Source organism: Necator americanus, chromosome III (genome assembly GCF_031761385.1).
Source record: "Necator americanus strain Aroian chromosome III, whole genome shotgun sequence".
NCBI classification, from domain to species: Eukaryota; Metazoa; Nematoda; class Chromadorea; order Rhabditida; family Ancylostomatidae; genus Necator; species Necator americanus.
Genome location: NC_087373.1, coordinates 23,017,198 through 23,038,155, shown reverse-complemented (window position 1 = coordinate 23,038,155; position 20,958 = coordinate 23,017,198). Strand labels below are relative to the sequence as shown.

The following is a 20,958-nucleotide window of genomic DNA, read 5'->3' as shown; positions in this document are numbered from 1 at the left end:
AATTAGAAAGAAATGGTCGGAATCACCTCCCTCTCCGTAGTCTCCCATCCCGTATACGAATACTCCACCTGAAATCTGCACCACCTCAGATTCGTGGGGTGATGCCTTTAAGGATAATGAATAATCACACGAGACACATATTTATCAATTTATAACCTGCGATTGTATCTCCTTCATAATGGGTTCCCTGTCTTTTTCTCCATATTTGTCCGAAGAAAGCATAAAACAGATTACAGTTGAGGTTTCCAGCAATCTATTTCCTTGCTGCATTATTCATTTCTGTCCCACATTCTCCATTTAGATTTTCAACTGAGAATAGATTGACTTGAGGTGTCGGAAATGTACTGTCTTACCCAGTCGTATGGTTAGCATTTTTGGTGAACTTTTTCTCAACGAAGACATGCACGCGCACCAAACCCCAGACGGTCCTGACTTGAAGTCGAACGCGTTGGCGCATCCCAAGAGGATTGACTAACGCCAGAAACTGTATTCTCATCCTTTACTAGGTGGCCGTGTTGCATTCTGAGAAGAGTGAGTGAGTGGAACTGATTGAAGTCGGCAAGGAGTTGTTCTTGTTTGAGTGTGTGAATAGAAACTAAGCGGTATATTCGGCATGTGTCTTTTCGAAAGTGTCAGCTGTTTTCGGCCTGACAAGCTTGGATATTGCTGGCGGGAATTCGTTTACATATAAATGCATTTAGTATTAAAGCGTATCACGAAATTAATGGTTTTGGGGTCTCTGCGGGACAGAATAAAGTTTGTGTTCTAGATTACGAGTATGACCGTGGCCACTCTTAGTTTTACTTTATCCTCCAGGAAAACGGCGGCAATGTTTTGTGAAGTGGAAGTGATGTATGTGGTTTGTGTTGCACTGAGTTCCCAGGACCTACACGTGATCCATTGTGGAAAAATAAGACGAAATTTCAAGAATAGAGCTCCAAGTCTCGTTGTGGAAAAGGCAGAGTTTCTTGGAGAGAGCTTGGTATAGAACTTGGCTACATATTTACGGGTTTTAGAGACGCGCCTATGGCTGTAAATACAGAAAAGGTCACTTTTGTGGTTTGTTGCACCGTAGTGCAATATGCCGACCAGCTGTGGAGCTTGTCATAGTCAAAACAGCAACTTAGCCGTTAGAGTGCTTACATCTATCAAATTAATAAGAATCCATGGAATCATCTACTCTCCTGCGAATACAAGTCGATTTTAGGCGACCGTACATTGCTGTCTTTCAGGCCATCGCAATAGTTCTGATTCTTCTTCAAACAAAGCCTTGCATAAGTCAGAAGACAATTTAATGACATAAACATGATGTACATAAACATATTGGTACTTTTAGACCGACATGCTATCTGTTACGCAGTATCCACTTTATCCACGTCAAGAAAGAAATCAATTTTAAGAGCTCTCCGCCACAAAAATATAAGTATGTATGTGTATTTTGTGGGATCACAAATAAGGCAAGAATACAAACACCTCATACAAGTGGACAGCATGAAATGATGCATCGCTTAGATTCGAAAAACTTGAGAGCGAAAAAACTCTAATTGCAGAGGTCCTGTTTCTCTGCTGAGGCATGCACATTGATTCTCAAAATTTATTACCAACTCCTGGTAAGTTTCTATTTCTGATAAGGAAGGACTTCGGTAGTTGAAGCCGTGCATTCCTCTTTCCTGCTCATTTTTAACCTTTGAAATGAAACATACGTTTTACAAAGATTAAGCATTAGAAATGGGAAACCACACCATTTTTATTCTTGATCTTTATGTTCGTTAAAAACAGGCGAATGCCAGTACTGATTCCATGCTTTGGTTAACCGTTGGTTTTGTGACCTCTTTGCTTGCTCCTTGAGAACAACACAAACATGAAACAGTGCTCATCTGATGAGAATGGTTGCCATTTTTCGCCGCTCTTCCGTCCCGACTAAGGTATCAAGAAAGTGATTTTGTGCATAACCTGATGTTTTGTGTGGAGAGGATTAGAAATAATACGGCCACTGTTCAGTGAATTACCAGGGAATGGATTCAAACATCGGATGACACACACGTACATCTTTTGATATTACAATGTTTGAAGTGAGGGGCCGGTCATTAATTAGCTTTTTTCGTTCCGGTTTCTCCGTGCTGATCATTCAATCGGTGCGTCTGCGCAACCGATGGAGGCATCGCACATTTTCGCATTCCCTTTGCCATTTCACCTGGGGTCTACCTCAATGTCGTTGTGTCACCACCTACCTGACTTTCACCTCGTTCGCTTTTGTCACATACATACTTTTGTTTGTTAGTTATTTACTAATCAGCGTGAACTGGTCAATACATTGCAAATAATCGCTCCCTTTCAACGAAACTGTCGAGGACTGCCTTCTTTAGTCAAACGTTGTGCTACTGCTTATTCTTCGCTCTTGCTCCGTTCTGGGATTCGTGGACATATAATTAAACATTATCAGTTTTATCATTTTGCATCTCTTAACTTCAATTTTCTTGATGTTCACAACTTCGCATGCTTCAATGTAGTGAGGCCGCTGTTTTCTAAGTCCCATTTCCAAAGCAACCGTTGGATAGTGGAACTCCTCATAGAAAAAAAGACAGGTAAATCGAAGAGATGTATTCTCTATCTATTTGCTATCTGTTTCAAGTTTTTTCGTAATGAAACCAGATTCGAACGCAAAGAATATGAAGTGGATGCGGTCATTACGCAAACAACTTCATCCAGAACAAATTTGTTAGTAAAGTAAGTTTCTCGGGATGCGGTGGCATAGTTACGATAAAACATTATGTCTCATGTGTCCTCAGCTAGTTAAAAGTTCTTGGAAATTTCAGGAAAATTGCAAACATCTTTGAAACTGTCCTGTGCTAAATGGCAAAACTTCCATCTACATGTTCCACAAGCCACAGAAGTAATCCATTAGTAACTGAGGAAGAAATTAACCAAGTAACCAAGTAATAACTATTCTGCACCTATTCGAATTTCATTCGCAGGCCACCTCTTCTCTTAAAGGACAGAGGATAAAGTCACTGGCGTTAATCAATCCCCTTGGGATGCGCCCCCACGTTCACTTCAATTCAGAATCGTTTGAGGTTTACGAACGTGTATCTGGCCCATACAATGACTTGCGGTGGCTAGCCGATGTGTCAAGTCAGTGTTTTTATCCTCCCAGACAAGTCTGGTACCAATTTGTCAACCCCGGAGGGATGAAAGGCTTGGTGAGCACTACGGCGGATTCGAACCTCCGATCGATTGCGCAGTAAGCGGAACCTCTAACCGCTACACTACACCCACCCACCTCTTCTCTTACAGCAACGGAATTAGTTCTGATGAAATCTGGGATGAGATCATTCCTTGGTCTGGTGCGTGGCTCATCTAATGGCCTGTCTTGAACGCTCTTTCTAGGCTACATGCAAAACTCCGAGAAAAGAGAATTCTGAGAATAGAGCTCTGCAACGAGAGGGAGGAAGTTAGGGTCTCGATGAACGTTCCGCGTACTCTTCCAGAATGCTTGTTCTTCTCACGTAGTGCAAAAGATTTTCGAAATTTTACGCAGCGGTAAGTGGTCAAAGATTATCAGCATAATCTCTCAAAATCTTTAGCCGATTAGTAGCAACGGTAAAACGGTAATTTTGTATTCAGGATTGTAACGCACATCAGTTCTTTTAACTATGTCTGCCCTTTACAATGTGAGTCATATTTGCTGCTCTCTCGATCCATATAAACGCAACTGGTATGTACCTGATACTTTACAACCGTCTTGAAAAGACGACACTTCATCCCGAAAGAAAGGATGGAATTAAATTACGATATAGAATTTTTTGCCGTAGCGAAAACGATTAGTAGCAAGGATAGATAAGTTGTACTCAGAAATTTAACGCACATCAATTCTGTGTCTCGAGTCGCATTTTCTCGCAACACAATTTAATTTTAAAAAAATAAAAAAAACCTGTAAACTGAGTTTAAGCGAAGCAGTAGTTTTGCAGTGTGGTATGTGCTATTGGGTTATGTAGCAATGTAGCATAGCCAGCTACGTGTTATGTTTATCTGGAAATTAACAAAAATTAAATGAGAATAAAAACCAAAAACACCATCTTGTAGAGGAAAACACGCCCTTTCAACATTTTACATAATGTTAAACATTTTTTTCTGTGCGGAAGTTTAAATAAGGAAAACCCAATCACCTATCCAACGTAATACAATTCAACCACCTGCAAATGACAGAGAACGTGCCGTTGCAGCTGGCGGTAGTCGTTCGCTCCAGAGGAATTAGGACCAGAGTATATGTCCGACGCAAATTAGGACACAACACAGACGTCGCTAATTTTCGAGCAGAATTCGGAAACTTTCGAGATTAAAAATCAAAATTTTCGGATCGAATTTCTGTTTTTTTTTCCAATTTTAGTTGGAGCACAGAGATTTGAGCAGTGAAATTCTGCAGCAGCTTTCTGCATGTGCGAAATTTATGTTGCAAATTCACATCCGAGACCCCCGTGATACAAAAAGTTACATCAACATGTGAAGGATTGCAAAACGCTGCATAAACTCATCTAATAGGTTGTGGTTTTTTTGCAGCAATATTTCTTCTTCCTGATGTATTTGAAGAATTCATCAGGTAGAAGAAACATTGCTGCACGAAGGCGAAAGCGATAACGCCGAAACGTTAGCTGTTGTTTAATAAAGACGATCAATAACAATCTTGGCTACAGCTCAAGAAAAGAAATCAAAATTCATTCTTTTAGTCAAAAATCCCTCATCTTTTACGAAGTCGATTTTTCCTTCACATCTCTGTTTTAGTGCAAAAAATTTCATTAATTATTCTACCTATTATTCTCTACGAAAGAAAACGGCTCAAGTGGAAAGTAAGCAAAGTGATACCTAAGGTTCCTAATTCGCATCCCCAGTATCATCCTTAAAGAAAAAACGAAAAAAAGTAAAATTGACCATTCTTTCATTCTGTCAAGTCGATATATGAACACTTCTGATGTCTTGCGTTACTGGGATGCGAAAGTGTAGGTAATTCAGAATTGCACTGGGCAGCAGGGTCTGCTGATCAGCTGTTTTCAGTCGACGCTCGCATTCGCCTTGGAATCAATAAGGTGGTTTGTTCGTTCGTCGGTCAAGATCTGGCCGTGCCGCTTCTTCTCGGCTTCTGTGATCACAGTTATTGTGGCTAAGTTGGACGGAATCTCTTTCTGGACGAGCAGCCTGCAATTTCTGGAAAGAAGAAAAACTGAGGTCTCCATCTTCTAAGGTGACCAATTACGCCTACTCGGACGTGGCAATGGCGATTGTTGAAACACAAAAACATTTCAATGTCCGAATTCAAATAACTCGTGCAACCTCGCTGTTTGCCTTGCAGATGATAGAAGTATTCTTAAGAAAAGTGGATTTTGAAACTTTAAAACCACGATTTTCATTGCTTGATTTTCTTTGCTCACTTGCAAACGGGTTGGAACGACCTGATTTGTGATGTAATTGCGTGGTTGGATGCAGTCGAAGTGACGCAAACAACAATGCGACTGGATAACTTTATTCCTTATAAGTCTAAAGCGAATATGTGGTAGAGGCACTGCGCAAACATTAAAAAACTCCGCGGAATGGTGCGGAAGCATTGGAGGCAGAACTCGCTAACATTTAATCGACTCGCTTGACGATACAAAAGTTTGAAGCGACGGCTAGTTACCAATTTTTCAAGATTCCTAAGAAGCTTTAAACCATTTTCTTCTACCCGAAGACTTCGCTATTCTATTATTTGGAGCATATCGAAAATAAAAGAATGCCCTTTTCTTTTTTGAAGTTTTCCTGGAAAACGTGATATTAGGAAAAATAGATGTAACTTCCTTTCAGACTCTGATATCTAGAAGTAGGTGGTGATTTTGGGAAGCGGAAACGATGTTAACAAATCTGCTGACTGCCAGGAAAAAAAACTCGCTGAAGACTGACTGTTCAGAGAATTTACGAGCGTTTGTGAGACTACGACAAGATTTTTGAGCTTATGTACCACCGGAAATGATGTCGAAATTCCCCCGTGTGAGACAACGCCAACGTGAGTGAGGTAAACATCACCACTAAGTTGTCTACCGACCACTGGGTAAACACTTGAGGCAATCCTGCTATATCCAGCCATACAGCTTTCGTGAAGAATGAGTCAGCATATCCGAGTCATTTTCTCACTACGTCATCTCATCATGCACTTCATCGCAGCTTCACTTTCTCTTTTTCTCCTCCGCACTGCTCCTCCCTCTGTTTTCGTGAGTCATCGTCATTGCTGCTGTTGTATTTAACCACACCGCTCAGCTCCGAATCCATCCAATCGATCGTTCGTTCTCGTCTGCTGCTAAGATGTCGCTCAAGAAATTCGTTATGTCCGGAATCCAGGATGTGCTGGTGAGTCCGTGAACATTAGTTTGGTTTTTAAAGGCTTCGGTTCGACCTTTTTGCGGCAATGTTTTGTCAGCTTGTTGTTTATGGCCATGTGCCTGATTCATATCGCCCGTATTTGCACACGCACTATCCGAGCATCATGTGCGACGACAAATTCTCTCTGTCCTATCACTTCCAAACCTGCAGTTCGTTGGAGGAAGTGTCTTTTCGAGCTCCGTTGTTTTTCACAACCAGAATTATGTGATCACAGTATTAAAATTCGTTAGGCTTTTAAAACAAAAAGTTCTGACAAGTTTCTACCATTTCTACCATTTCTTTGCTTCACTTTCCGTATGTTTCGCATCGACAATCTTTTTGAAGTAATTACTTTTAGAAGATTTGCAATTTTTATTTGTGACCCCTTCAGAAGGCTTCAGTTTCGGAACTTATCTGGTATAGTATAGAGTAGTATAGACGAGGGCTAGGGTTACCACACAAACGTAAAATTTCTATTGATGAATTGTTATGGTAAATTTCTTCTTGTTTGAAAAAGGAGGCATACGATAAAGTGAAAGTAAAAGAAGTAGATAAAGGCTTCGATGTCCTCCTGTAGTGAAAAGGCACTTGAATGCTTCTTCTTGATTTTTTTTGCATCACTGTCAAGATTTTATGGAGTCATTCATTTTTGAAGATAGCTAGGTAGTCCTCTGAAGTTGTTTTATTGAAATGTTTTTATGAGGATTATGGTAAACTTGAAATAGTTCTACTCATTTTGGTATTGCTCTTATTGCTCACATAGATCGACATTGTCGATTTGCACAACTTGATCAAAACAAACCAGCGTAAAGTCAATATTTTTCCAGGAGAACAAACTCGGCCAGGTTACCGGTCGAGGTCAACAACAACAGCAACAACCACAGTACAACTCGCAACAGAACCAAGGAAGCAATATGAATCAGGGTTACCACAACCAAGGTGGATATCCACCTCAATCCGGGCCAGGAAATGCTGGCTATAACCCGTATGGCCAACAAAACAACTACCCTCCTAATGAAGGAGGTTATCCACCACAACAAGGTGGATATCCACCACCCGGAGGGTATCTACCACAAGGAGGATATCCGCCGCAGGGATCGTATCCGGGGATGCCACAGCCCGGTGGTTATCCCCCAAATCAAGGTGCGCCTCCGCCAATCGGCTTTAATCTTGGTTATCAACCGCAGGGGGCAAATACGTCTTTTCAAGGCGCTGGCGGATATCCTCCTCAAGGAGGCGCTGGTTATCCGCCCCAATCAGGATATCCTCAGCAGCAACCTGCATATCCTCCACAGGGACAGTACAACCAAGGAATGAACTATTCTGGACAACAGTATCCACAGCAAGGAGGATTTCATGGAGGTCCTGGTAAGTGCTTGTAATATGGCTGTTAAGTTCGCGAATATTTGCAGGTTGTACTGTATTCAGTGATGGCTTGCTCAGCAAGCATACTTCATTAGTACCTTGACCTAGCTGAGAAGTAATCAATAGAATGGTGTGCCTCTTTTATGCTAAGCGCTGTTTGCACAAGCGCACGTGCTTCTTCCGTAGCTCCTCGCGCTGCTTCATTGATGGCACGCTGCAGTCCATTTGCGAATCCTTCGCTCGTGCTGTGTCTCACCTCATAGATTTCTTTTCTTTCCGAGAGTCGCCGTCTTTTCGAAGGAAACAGAAACGAGTGGTCAGCCTTCTTCTCAGTTCAGCTCAACTTCTCACTTCTGACAAATTTCTGTTATCGTAGTTGGAACAGTGGTTTTACTCTGACAAAACTACAGAAGTGAGACATTTTAAGAGTGGTTCAATCCTCTTTCCCACTTGAAAGCTCTCCTTATCTCATGTTACACCTCTTCTCGGAGTATAATATGCAGCGATTCCTGTGGGAGCCTCCTGTCATTCTCACTGCCTCTATTCACTCTGTCAGTCGAATGAGATTCTGAACATATAGTGGATCAAAGAGATACTGGAAAGATGCACTGATTTTTTTCTGCTAAACGACTTAATTTCAACTGTTATTTTCAAAGCATTTCTTCCTCACACAATTTGTATTTAAAGCGTATATATTCACTTGAAAGACACACGTTTCTGGGTCGAGGTGGTTCCACCCCACACCTCTTTTTTCCGCAAAATTTGCTTTACTTCTGACTGCCGTCTCATCTGCATTCGCGTTGAATCGAAGTGCATAACAAGAATAGAACCGTTTTCTGCGGCGGCACCCATGTTCAAAACATCGCGAACTGACGAGCGCAATGCTTTCGAATCGCGTGCAATCAAAGGCGAGCTTTCTACAACTTCTCACCGTATCTTGGGAAAAATGCCGTGTTTCTACCGGTTTCTTCAAATTATGTCCATTTTCGCTTCCGAGCTAACGTCACGCCTTCTCTCCATTTTCCTGAATCTCTTTAAGAATGGATGGATTCGTTTCGCACGCATGGTTTTTCTTTCCTTCCAAACTCGAAGTAGATGGACACGTTTGCCTCTCTTCACAATCTCATTACTCAAAACACCGCGCGATGCTGCTACCTACCGTTAGTCATCGGCCATTACATCACATTCTTGGACCGGTTGTTCATGGATGAGCACCAAGCGAAGGGCATGCGCACGTAGCTGACGTCGACTGTGACTCACGGTGGACCTCCGGCGAAAGGCGTGGCTTAGTACGCATTTCCTGTTTGATCTGTGATTCACCGCGTTCTCGCGCGATAGGGTCAGCGCTCGTTTTTAGTAAACTTTGTACCGCACATGAAGGAAGCGACTCTACATTTACTCATTGTGTCCGCCTCCCATCAGATAACGACGTACAATAACCAAACCATCTCGCAGTATGCACACTTTTGATTGTGTCTGATATTGTTGTTGTTTGGAAGCGCATTGCTACAAAGTGGTTAGCGGACCTCATCCGAGTGATTTTCGTCTTCCTGGTGCCTCCGCGTAACGTATGTAACTAAGCGCTGTGGTCCTTGTGATGATTGCTGCCTCTCTCTTGCGTGACCTTCGTTCGTGCAAATTCTCATTGTTTGTTCTTTGCGCCAAGGACACATCTTTTGATAGATTTACTATACTGCTACCTGATGTGGTCCTCCTAGAGGAATACATGGAACGGTTTCTGAGAAAGACACTGTTTCCCTCTGTTTTTCTTCGCATTATTAGGATGGCAGTGAAGCGTTGTTCTCTTCAACTGTGTGAAATTGTTTCTTCTTTTTGCCCACGCCCAAGTCAGCAGCTGTTGCAGAAGGCTCTGCTCTTGTTCTCTCATTGGAAAAAGGTCGACCTAGGCTCTGAATGCTGTAATTTTTCAATTAGCAACCGCAACGAGTGAGCCTATGGTTAATTTGTGTTCATGGATTGCTGAAGTGGTCGGAGAAGTGGCTGCCCTTGAACCGAATCAGAAAAAAAACTCAAAGAGGATCGTCCAACACAATTTCTTATATTACTTCTCAGCTGTCCTAAGATGTTTCTCTCGCTGCCTCAGAAACTGCTGCCCTCAAGATTCATCTAGGCAGGCAAGAAAAACTCCGAGAACGCTAGTTTAGAACAATGGTTTTATTACCTCGTTTTGTTCTTACGAGAGCTCGAGATTTTCCATGTGCTTTTCAGTACTTGAACTATAAAGCGTGGGAATAATGCCAGTCTCCTCTAAATATTCTCTCCTCGAGTTCTTAATTTGAGCGCAACTGTTGTATGTTAGGAGTCAAAAATATGCAAATTTTGCAATTTCCCTCCTCTCTCGCTTCGCTAGCCTTTATGGGCCTTTCTCGGATCTTTAGATTATTTTTGTGCTTCGTTATTGGTTGTTCTCCATTCAGAGAAGAATTGAGAATGCCTTGGATCATTCTTCGTCCCGTTTCCCGCTTCTGATTCTATCTTAACTTTCTATAAAACTGAACTTCATTGCCCATTATATTTTTTGTGCATTTTCAAAACCTCGTGGGAGTGGAACTCGGCATTTTCTGAGAGAAGTTCCTTCTTCAGTTTGCTCCGTCTGTGTCTTATTGAATGTTTATTATTGATAGACAATAAGCTGCATATTTCTCGACAAGCTCATTGCATATTTATGTGTATTTTGCAAAATAGCCTGAAATTTCTGAATTGTTCTGTGTGAGAATGTTGAACGATCAAGTCATATCTTACAGAAATGCTTGGAACGCCGTCGATCCGAGCTGCCCCTAATTTCAACGCTAATCAGGATGCAGAGACATTACGAAAAGCCATGAAGGGTCTTGGTTGCAACAACTCTAAGGTTCATTTTCATATTTTCATCCGTGAATTAGTTAGGTTTCGCCTTCTACGTCATTTTATTGCAGGTCGTCAGTGTTTTGTGTGCACGTACCAACTGGCAGAGACAGGAGATAGCAAGGGCCTTTAAAGTGATGTACGGTAAAGATCTAATCAAGGTGAGTTCACGCCTGAGCATCCATTTCGATCACTGAACATCTATAGCAATGGTGTTTATTGCTGTTCGGGCAGAATTAGTGCGCGTAAACATCGACGGCCCTAATCGATGGGGATAATCGTTTCGAATGACTGATTGAATAGTGGAACTAGAGTGGGACGAGCCAAAATACGGGACTGCATGCGGATTCTCGACTTGCGCAACTAAAAAAATGACTTATTTAGATCCTTAGTTGAACATTACTCTGATAAATGCTTGGGTGTACGGGCAGAAAGTATTTGTTTGTTGACGGTTGTTGCCCGACAAAGCGTTTTTTCTGCGTCCTTTTACGTTCTACAACACATCTTTAAGGATAACGACAGCCCTGAAAGTAACAGCGACAAAATGACCAACACTACATCAATTAACCGATGAGAGAAATCTCAAAGAAATTTGGTGTAGTCCGGCTAAATTTGTCTTTTAGGACCTCAAATCCGAACTAACTGGTGATTTCGAGGACCTAATCCTTGCACTCATGGAGCCAACTGCTGTCTACGATGCGAAACAGTTACATAAAGCCATGGAGGTACGTATCCGAATGTCCAGCTTAACCGTTACTCCGTATCGCTGAACACTTTTAGGGTCTGGGCACGAAAGAATCGGTTCTTATAGAAATTATGACATCGCGGACAAATCAGCAAATTGCCGAAATTCGCCAAGTTTATAAACAGCTATACAGAAGAGATCTTGAAGCTGATTTAATCGGTGACACGAGCGGCTGCTTCCAGGTACGCGGTTTTCAAATTTCACTACGAAAATTCGTAAATGGTAGACATTTACGAATGTGAAATGGGAGGGTTAGTTTGATCAATTAGTTGCCAGTTCCTTTCTGGGCTTTCATTGAAATGGTGTTTCTAGCGTCTTCTCGTCTCCCTTTGTGCTGGCGGCAGAGACGAGTCCAACTATACCGATCACCTCAGAGCGAATCAGGTTATCACGTATTCCATTTTCTCTGAATCGTGCCAGGAAAATACCGAAAATGCTTGGTGTAGTAATGAATTACGAACGAGTTGTTCATATTTAGGATGCTCGTAAATTGTACAGCGCTGGCGAACGTCGACTTGGAACAGATGAGAGCTGCTTCAATCAAATTCTTGCTAGTCAGAACTTCAACCAGCTTCGTTTGGTATTCGATGAGTATGAGAAGGTGATACACTAAGCGCTTAAAGCTTTGTTTGATAAAAAGATAAAAGCACTTTGGTAGGTGACGAAGCACTCAATCGAAAAAGCGATTGAATCCGAGTTCTCCGGTGACATCCGAGATGGACTCCTCGCCGTTGTAGCTGTGGTTCGTAACCGACCAGCATACTTCGCCAAGCTTTTGCACGAGAGCATGAAGGTATGAGCAGTGTTTGCTGCTGACATATGAAAGACCTATTCTCACAAGCAGCTACAACTGTAGTTCCACGCAGTTACGGTACATACTTTGCGTTCAATCAAGATCACATGAGTGAATAAGAATATGAGTTCAGAGAGTGTGAAAATAATTAATTTTCTGCCTTGTAGTAGTGTTTAACAAAACAACACTGTCACAACCTGGAGGCAAATGTTTGTTCAGGGATTCGGCACCAGAGACAACGACCTCATCCGACTGGTCGTCAGCCGATGCGAATACGATATGGTTGACATTAGAGGACAGTTCCAGGTAAGCTTGGTTCAAATCTTTCGAACAACAACAGCTGAACTTCTCCACTTCTTTCTGATTTTCCACTTTTCCTGAGATTCCGATGCTTGAACTCATATTTTCATGCTTTGTGGAACTTTAGTCTTTCGGTAAATTCGCGCTATACAACGAAATATTAGAGACCGCCTTTAGAGTCAGTAGTATATGCAAAGTTATTTAAAATTGAAGCCTAGGAGCACAGACCTTTGAGGCCTCTTTATGACTGATTTTCGACTTGTGGGTCTCAGACTGTCCAAATGTTCCATAGAAAAGAGACCTACTTTACTGTTGCCCTCAGATCAGGATCCTAATTCGTTAAATTATTGGACGCTTCAAAAATACTAACGCTCGCACTCACCCTGCATGTGGAGTCTAAAAATATTGTTTTTCAAGGGAAACTGGAGAGAAATTAGGTGAATTTGGTAAAGGAGGTCCTATTTACAGGCCATGTACAAAACGTCCCTGGAAAACATGATCAAAGGCGATTGCTCCGGAGCCTACAAGGATGGTCTGATTGCTCTCGTCAACGGCAACTGAGTCGATAGTTTCAACCACTTCGGTTGCACTGTATATCATTTGTATATGCATTTTGTCATAATGAGAGGTATTTGAAGTCTGAGTCTCTTTCTAAGGTTAACACTGCAACTAACAGTACTTATTTGTTACTTGGTGTTGTACGGATTCGTTAATATTGTTTTAATATGTTACTAAGCTGGTAATTCTTTGTTATTCAAGAATTCATGTAATATTTGGACGCAAATCACTTCATTTCAGTTTGTGTACCCCTGAATTAAAGTTTTATTCGCTTCTTCCGCTTAGTGTCATCTTTGACAACATGAACAATAGTAATCTCTAAAATGGGGCGGATGTGGCACAGTCGGTTAGAGCTTTGCTGTGATCGCACGGTCGACATTGGTTCGAAACCGTCCTAGTGCCAACCAAGCATTTCATTCCTTCTGGTTTGGTACCAGACTTGTCCTGGGAGGATAGAAACGCTGGCATGATCATTGGCTGACCCTCACAAGTCAGTGTTCAGGAAAAACGCATTCCAAAACTCCAACGATTTTGAAGTGCAGTAAAACGCGTTGGCGCATCCCAAGTGGGTTGATACGCCAGTGACTTTGTTCCTTCATCCTTCTAATCTCTAAAATTTAATCTGTACCTAACCGGATAGATTGTGGACGCAATTTCAACTTCGCGCCTTAACACCTTGTGACCCAATAGGGGACACGCTTTGTTGGCACCAAGTGGAAAGGGGGAGTACAGTAGGACACACAATGGGTGCCCTTTAATATAAAGATACAACTTTCCAACACATGAAATAGTTTTCCGATATTTTCTAGAAAGTTCGTTAGAACAGTGCTCGTTAGTGTTACAACAAAGACACAAAAAGAAAATGGATTTATAATAACGAAATCAATCACGCTTTTTAAAAAAGCAAGTAAGCGAGCTGGGCAAAAAAAGAGAGGAACATGCATTGTGGCCGATTTGCTAATGATTCGAAATAACTTTCTTGAGAACAAAAACGCTTGGATGGGCTTATTGTGAAGAACATCGTATTGCATTTTGAAATTGAAAAAAAATACATGGGAAGTTCTCTCGACTGCTTAAAGGCACGAATCTGAGGTGGTACGGATTTCAGGTGGAGTATTTGTACACGGGATCGTAGATTATGGAGAGGGGGCGATCCCGTCCATTTCTTCATAATTGCCGTAAAAAAACAACCTGGAAGATACGACTTCGAGCGTTCCGGCTATTTTCTACAATGAGTGCGATTGGAGCGCGCCAGCCTTGTGCACGCGTAGCATCTTTCGGGCCGTTTTTTACGGCAATTAGGAAGAAATAGAAGGAATCACCCCCCCCCCCCCCCTCTCCCCTCTCCATAATCTACTATGCCATATATGAATACTCCACCTGAAATCCGTACCACCTCAGATTCGTGGGGTGATGCCTTTAAGAATTTCTTTGAAAAAAACCGTTGAAGAAAAGTTTGTTTACAAACTGAAGTGTTTGCTCTGAGGTATATTAAGAACATTCTTAATTTTTTTGGAATCTTTTCTTGAGTAACTCTAGAAAATTGAAAATGCTATGTTTTGCATTAGCGTGGACGAACTGCAGACACACATACGTCCGAGTTAATGGAAGATATCTTCAGCGTTTTTGAAATGTCTGGTAGGGATCAAAACCTTAACACAACTTCCTGTTCAGCATGCTGTTTTAGAGCCGCTTTTGTAAATTTCCGTGAAAAAACTAGGAATGGTAATGAGCAAATATCAGGATGAGCACGAGATTCCTGGATTTCTCGATTCGTCTCATCTATTTACACGAGTACAGCCCATATCTCTGCCAGAGATATCTTGAAGCCGATCAACACTAGAACAAACAGCGTACAGACGAAATCACTCGAAAAACCTGCAAACCTAGTACACACTCAGTATTATTTGCTTCTGCTGCAGCAGTAATGTTCTCCAGGATTCTAAAAAAATCTTCAGGAATTTGCAAAGTGAGCTGTAGCTAGCTTCGCAGTTGACTGCATGTAGCATGTAGCTTAGTTAAACATCGTGTGGTATCACCGACGAGAAGTTGTACATTAAGGGTCCCACAACGGCTACTTTTCTTACACCAGCAACCACAGCAGTTATCCGTCGATAGTGTTCATTGGCAATTAGACGGACGGACAAGGATCCCTCTGCACAAAGCGAGTTTGAAAAACGACCTCCATGAAGAGAGTCGAAAGCGGCTTCGAAGTCAATAGAACTGCCCTACGAAGGCCTCGTATGCACTTCTGTCAATCTCCTGACAATGAACAACTGGTCAATTATAGATGGAGCAGATGAAGAACTAAAGTCCGCTTCTTCTTCGTTCCTTCGTTTTTCGCGACTTCTGTGTTTGATAAACTGATCTAGATCTATCCACTTCAAAACCGTAGTCAGCAGAAATTTTCCTCGGAAATGAAATACCTCGATAGCTCTTAGGGTCCGTGATAGCGTCTTGTTGAGGGGCTTCCGTCAATCTATGATGAAGGGATGAATTCCGTCATCTCACGAATCCCAGAGAGAAGAGACGATTTCACAATGGCGGCCCTAACTACATCGGTCTTGATAAACTGCACTCTTCATTAGCTGAGCACAAAAGCAGACCTTCCAACTTCTTAGGTGGTCCCTCGCTGACTGCGGCATGCGTCGGTCGTTGGACGTGCCTTACTAGGACGATGAAATGTTCCTTCGGTATTCTCAGGGTTGCCTCATCGACACAGCCTCTATTAGTAGTACGAAGAACTGGCAGATACCTCTTTTTTTCGCTATTTTTTGCCGTTATACTGCCTTAGTAGATAGGCAGGTTTTATAGGTTTTATACGTGTTCCTGTTCTCATATGCTTTTTTAAGTTCTTCACTTCTTCGAACCTATTCGTTGTTGCGATCACGTTGCAGCTAACTCCCTTGAGTTGAGTTTTCTGTTTTCAGCACCTCAGAATAAGTTCGAGTAGTTGAATGTTTTGTTTGCAGCACATTTATTGGTCTATACAGGTATCCTTTCGCGGCTACCAAACTGTAAAAGGAAGCTTAGCACGAGGAGACGCTCTAAGAACATCAGGTGAACCTATCGTGGGAATAAGAAGTGATGAAGGTAACAAGACACTTCTCAATGAAAATTCGTCTTTGCAAACACTAGCGGCCAAATTCAACGATCATTTTTCTGTACTGATAAGAGAAAAGAACACACCTGTACCTGTGGGTTCCTGCGCACGCCGAAATAATATATCTTCAGAATTAGTTCTTGATGCCTGTCCTACTGAACACTTTAGTCCTGTGACCGAAGCGCAGTTCCAAGGTGAGCCGCGGTTACATGAGACAAAGGTGTGCACTTTTCGACGGTTACACTACATGATTTCCTCGAAGTCCCCAGCTTTTAGAGATTCTTGTGTTCTTGATGAGCTTATCATCTTCGAATAAAAACACAAATACAGCTCGATAGTCTTGTCCGCCAAATACTCAAAAAAGGGGCTGTCATCAGTGGGATAAATAGATTTACATGAATTGCATCGGTCGAATTACCACGATCAGGAGCAGAGATCCATTCAAAACTACTATCGACAAGATTTGCTGATGATACTCCAGTTTAATCCGTACTGCTCCAAGGGAATTCCACGAAACATCCATAGCAGGAAAACTCGCCTCAATATTTTTTCTGCTGCGTTCACAGGGATTGACAAAACGATGAACGGATAATGAGTCTGGCTTATTAATCCGCTCTGGATTCAACAATGCATTCGACTTCAATTCCCAATTGAGGTTCATGTGCGCGCATTTGGTTTACGTAACAACTTGCGCGGGACAGCCGATATATCAAGTGTGTCCATAAGCTACCAGTTCATCGACCCCGGAAGAGTGAATAGGCTTTTTTGTCCGGTGCGACAACGAACTGATAACATGAGAACTAGATTAGCTAGGTGGGATCCTGAAGTTTTGACCATAATTGTAACTAAACCTTCATGCCAAATTTCTTACACCTTTTTCAGTAGCAGAGGGATGTCATGGAGTTGATGTTGATCTTATGCTTAAATGGATTGGTAACGAAGATGTGCACTACTCTTTTCAACTTGGAGACTTCTAGCGAATGCTTGGTCTTGTTGTTTACGAAAACTTTAGGGGATGGAGAGATCTTCCAGAAATGAAAAATTCGTTGCTAGAGCTATGTCGAAGTGGACTAAAGCTGACGATCCAAAAAATTCGTCATTGAAGTTAAGCAAACAAAACAAGGTTGCAAGGTACGTATAGTAGGGTCGGAACGGCATGAAGCACGGCGCAGTTACGTCAGCGCCTGCCGAAGCGGTGCGGTGGTAGGATCGAATTAAGATTCTTGCTAGTACGATTCTTCACTGCATTTCGCGATGGCCCCACCTCGATTCCAACTCTTTTCTTCACCGCATCCCAAGCGGATTGATGTTATATTGAAGTACAACAAATTGTGATTGCTCCACAACAGCTCCATCCATTTCTTTGAAGGTATAGTCTATAGCAATGAACGGTAGCAGCACCGGTCCTCACTCGATCTTAACCGCTGCGCTCCAGCGCACCGCTTCAAGCGCAATCGCTTACGCAACTGCACCATGCTTCGGCTTCGATTTTCAACTTTACTATAGTTTACTATGGGTGATGTTCCCTAAAGAGAAGAGAATTCCTTTTGTGTTATCAGCTGTTTAGTGCTAGAGCTTGCTGTAGTTGCTGCAGAGGGTTTAAAAGTATTGGTTGAGGAAATCAGAAACCAGTAAATTTCGACTATCGTTGATTTTTGCGTAGAATCTTTTAAAAGCGTCAGAGTGCAAAGGGTATTCTTGAATGATGTGAAAAATTCATCCTTAGAAAGAAATGTGTAAAGAGTGATGAATAATTTGCTGGGAAAGTATTTGATGTAAGTATCAACGGAAGAGTAGACGCCTTTCGGACATTCGAGTACGCAAGGCAGCAGTATGGTCGATCGACGAAACGAAAATGGAAGATATTTTACAATGAAGAAAGATACGAATAAAATGTCAACGGTGCCGTGGGGATAAGATGCTCCTGTCCTTATCCATATTGACTAGAAGAAATTCTACACTAGGAGGCGGAATTCCTCATATCTTTCTAAGAACGGCCATCTCAGGTTTAGCAACTCCATTTGAGATCAGCTTAATTCCTGGTTCTTCCTTGATAGAAATCATCTGGAGATTGGGACCTATGCGTCCTGTTCATAGAAAAAGCCTAAGCCTTTTCAATGAGTGCAGACCTGCTTGCCTCAATGTATCAACGAGTCAAAAGAAAACCAAAATAATGTAGGTGTGTACGAGTAGTGAATTATCTAAGGTGGAATCATACACGGGACTTACCCCTGCTCGTTGTATTCTTTTTTTTTTGTCTTTTCACTACGTACTAATTGTTTTTGTACTTCTCCTTGACACTTTTTTGGGTTCTAACGTAATAAATAAATAAATAAATAAAAGAGTAAGAGAGCTAGGATTAAGAGAGAGAGAGAGAGAGAAAGAAAGAAAGAAATTTAGGAAAGACATTAAGCAAGGGATAGAGCAAAATGTGTGGAGAAGAAAAATATGTAAAGAGCTTACCTATTTTCTTCTCGAAAGAAGATGTTGAAATCTTACCACTGGTTTCCACACAAAAAATCGAGCATGACCTCTCTGCTATCAAAAACTCCAGAACTCCAGAATGGCACAGAGAAGTTGAATGAGGAGGGTACATTACGGTGGACCACAGAAAATCAGTAGACTCAACCTCAGTGAATCAATCAATCTCACCACTGCCGCAGATTCCTTCCGCAAGTGGCATTCGAGATTGGTTAAATCGATTTTTCTCTTCTCTTCAGTCAGAGTATGGTCAGTTGTAGCGGAAAATCGACGCTCTCGCACCTAAAAAGGGTGGTGTTTCCCAAGGTACCTTTCTCGGGCGTTTCCTCTTCTTCATATCAGAGAATTATCTTTACTATATCATTACTACTATCTTCAACTCCTCATTCACGAGCGTTTTGAAGCGACAAACACAAAGATCAGTGCAACCAACGACACCTCGAAACCTCAAGCGATAGATAACACGTCGAGTTGATCCATGACCTGGAGTATTGAAAGTCCATGAGTTGGCCATCGAAAGGACGTTTACAGTTCTGGGAAGAATTAGAGCGTCCCAAGTCAGACGAAGCCGAAAGCGTTAGGTTGACCTTGCCTTTCCTATGTAAGAGGTCGGAATTGGCCTCGCAAGTTACTGCATACGCCAGACACGTGTTCGTAAGTATTAGACGATTGTGAAGTGATGTTGAAAACGTTATACACTAGTGTAGACATTGTCATAAGTAGTAATATCATGCGCGATTCATCAAAACACACGGTCTCAGAAAAACCTGCAGCAATAACTTCTGCATTTCTGCGGTCATATCGCCGTTATCGTGACAAATTTTAGATGTAAATCCAATTTCACATCGAAAGATTTTAAGGATACCAAAATTCCTCTGGAAGTATCCACAGCTTATGTGAGGACATTGTTTGAATACTCGTTAGTGTTCGTTTACTGTTCGCGAATTTGGCCAATGTTGAAAATATTCAGGAATCGTTCACCTATAGATGTTTCGCAGCATGCTTCGACTTTCTGTTACACTTCTTGTCTCAATGTACCAGGTGTTTTTCGTTAAAATATTCGAGAAAAAAAAACTTTCGTTCTACTTTATATCCATCTACAGGCCCGACCATTTGGGATCCGTTCTGCTATGGCTGACACGTTCTCGTACGAAATTTTCAGAGTTCGTGACATACGGGGGTTTAGGTACGATGTTGTTCGGACGCAGTACGTCGTCTACTTCCCAACTGCATCTGGGTGATCACCTTCGTGTGAAGCAGTTGATATGTAGCTCATAGAAACCGTCATCCTCTTCTTGCAAATTCTCCCTCCTTAAGTTGCGTATTTCTTGCTATCCTTGTACTTTACGTTCCTCATTTCATTCGCTCATTCTCCATATCTCTATCTTCTCTCTCTATCTTCACATTATGATACATTCGACGTAATTTCGCAATTTATGCTTACTGTCTTCACCTTGCTTACATAACACTGCTACTGGTGTCCCTTTTCCCCTCTCAGCTTCCGAATATTTAGAATGGCTACTGGCTAAGTGGGGGAGCCTTAACTGCTGTTTCCACATTTTCCCATTCCCCTGGAAACGCCCAAGACGTGATGCTTCTCCTTGTATTTTGATTGCTCCTAATCATACACTCTTGATATCAAATAAACTCTATTCAATTCTTAGCAGTTTGTTTAACGTTGCTTATGGAGGTACATCAAATCAAATCAAAAGATCAGTCCACACCCCCTTAGAACAACCTAATAGTGAATATGGACAATTTCACGAGACCCTATGGGTGAAGCATTCGTGAAGGAGTCACTTGTGCGAAGCTCGATGTTTATTCGAAGCTCTTTTAAGTATTCAAAAACAGCTTCTGTGATCTTAGTACTACCTGCGCTGAATCCATACTTTTTAACCTCGAGGCGCGAAATTGGCCGGCAGTGTTCGTTCAAAATAACCCACCATCGTCCAGCAGCATAGATGTGGTCGGATCCCGGTAGCTCCCGTCACCTCTTCTATCTGAATGGAGCTAGGAATGATTCCAGCTCGATCGCAACCGCTTGCTTCACTGCGTCGCTTCGGGCGCAGCAGCAACAGTCCCATACTTCAAGTCTTTTCGACCTAGCTACAGTTCTCTTTCTCATCCATACCTCGCATGTTACCAATATCCTGATCACGTCTTTCATTTTCAACCAATGCCTCCCAGGTGTATGAGCGAATCCTCAAATAACGTGTTGGCGTTTTTTTTTTAACAGCGATGATTTAGTGCCGGCCACGAGAACACTTTCCTATTTAGACATACGCACAGAAATCCTTCTTGGAAGAAAATAGCTACCTAGTAGAGCTTCTTGAGCACCATCCGAGGAATTTTAACCTCGCCGGA

The 20,958-nt window shown here is 42.0% G+C and overlaps 2 protein-coding genes across 2 annotated transcripts; both read left to right on the top strand.

The window, feature by feature from the left end:
• Positions 1-1,573: 1,573 nt before the first annotated feature.
• Positions 1,574-2,853, top strand: RB195_010576 (uncharacterized protein; the record flags this gene model as incomplete). Its single annotated transcript, XM_064191651.1, has 4 exons — positions 1,574-1,610; positions 2,531-2,585; positions 2,653-2,727; positions 2,817-2,853. 4 exons carry the CDS (start codon positions 1,574-1,576, stop codon positions 2,851-2,853), a joined length of 204 nt encoding a protein of 67 aa, XP_064049234.1.
• RB195_010575 (uncharacterized protein) lies at positions 2,854-13,013 on the top strand (the record flags this gene model as incomplete). Its single annotated transcript, XM_064191650.1, has 12 exons — positions 6,328-6,372; positions 7,212-7,527; positions 7,594-7,752; positions 10,515-10,621; positions 10,686-10,775; positions 11,238-11,339; positions 11,395-11,541; positions 11,672-11,743; positions 11,838-11,960; positions 12,018-12,152; positions 12,372-12,458; positions 12,921-13,013. 12 exons carry the CDS (start codon positions 6,328-6,330, stop codon positions 13,011-13,013), a joined length of 1,476 nt encoding a protein of 491 aa, XP_064049233.1.
• Positions 13,014-20,958: the final 7,945 nt, after the last annotated feature.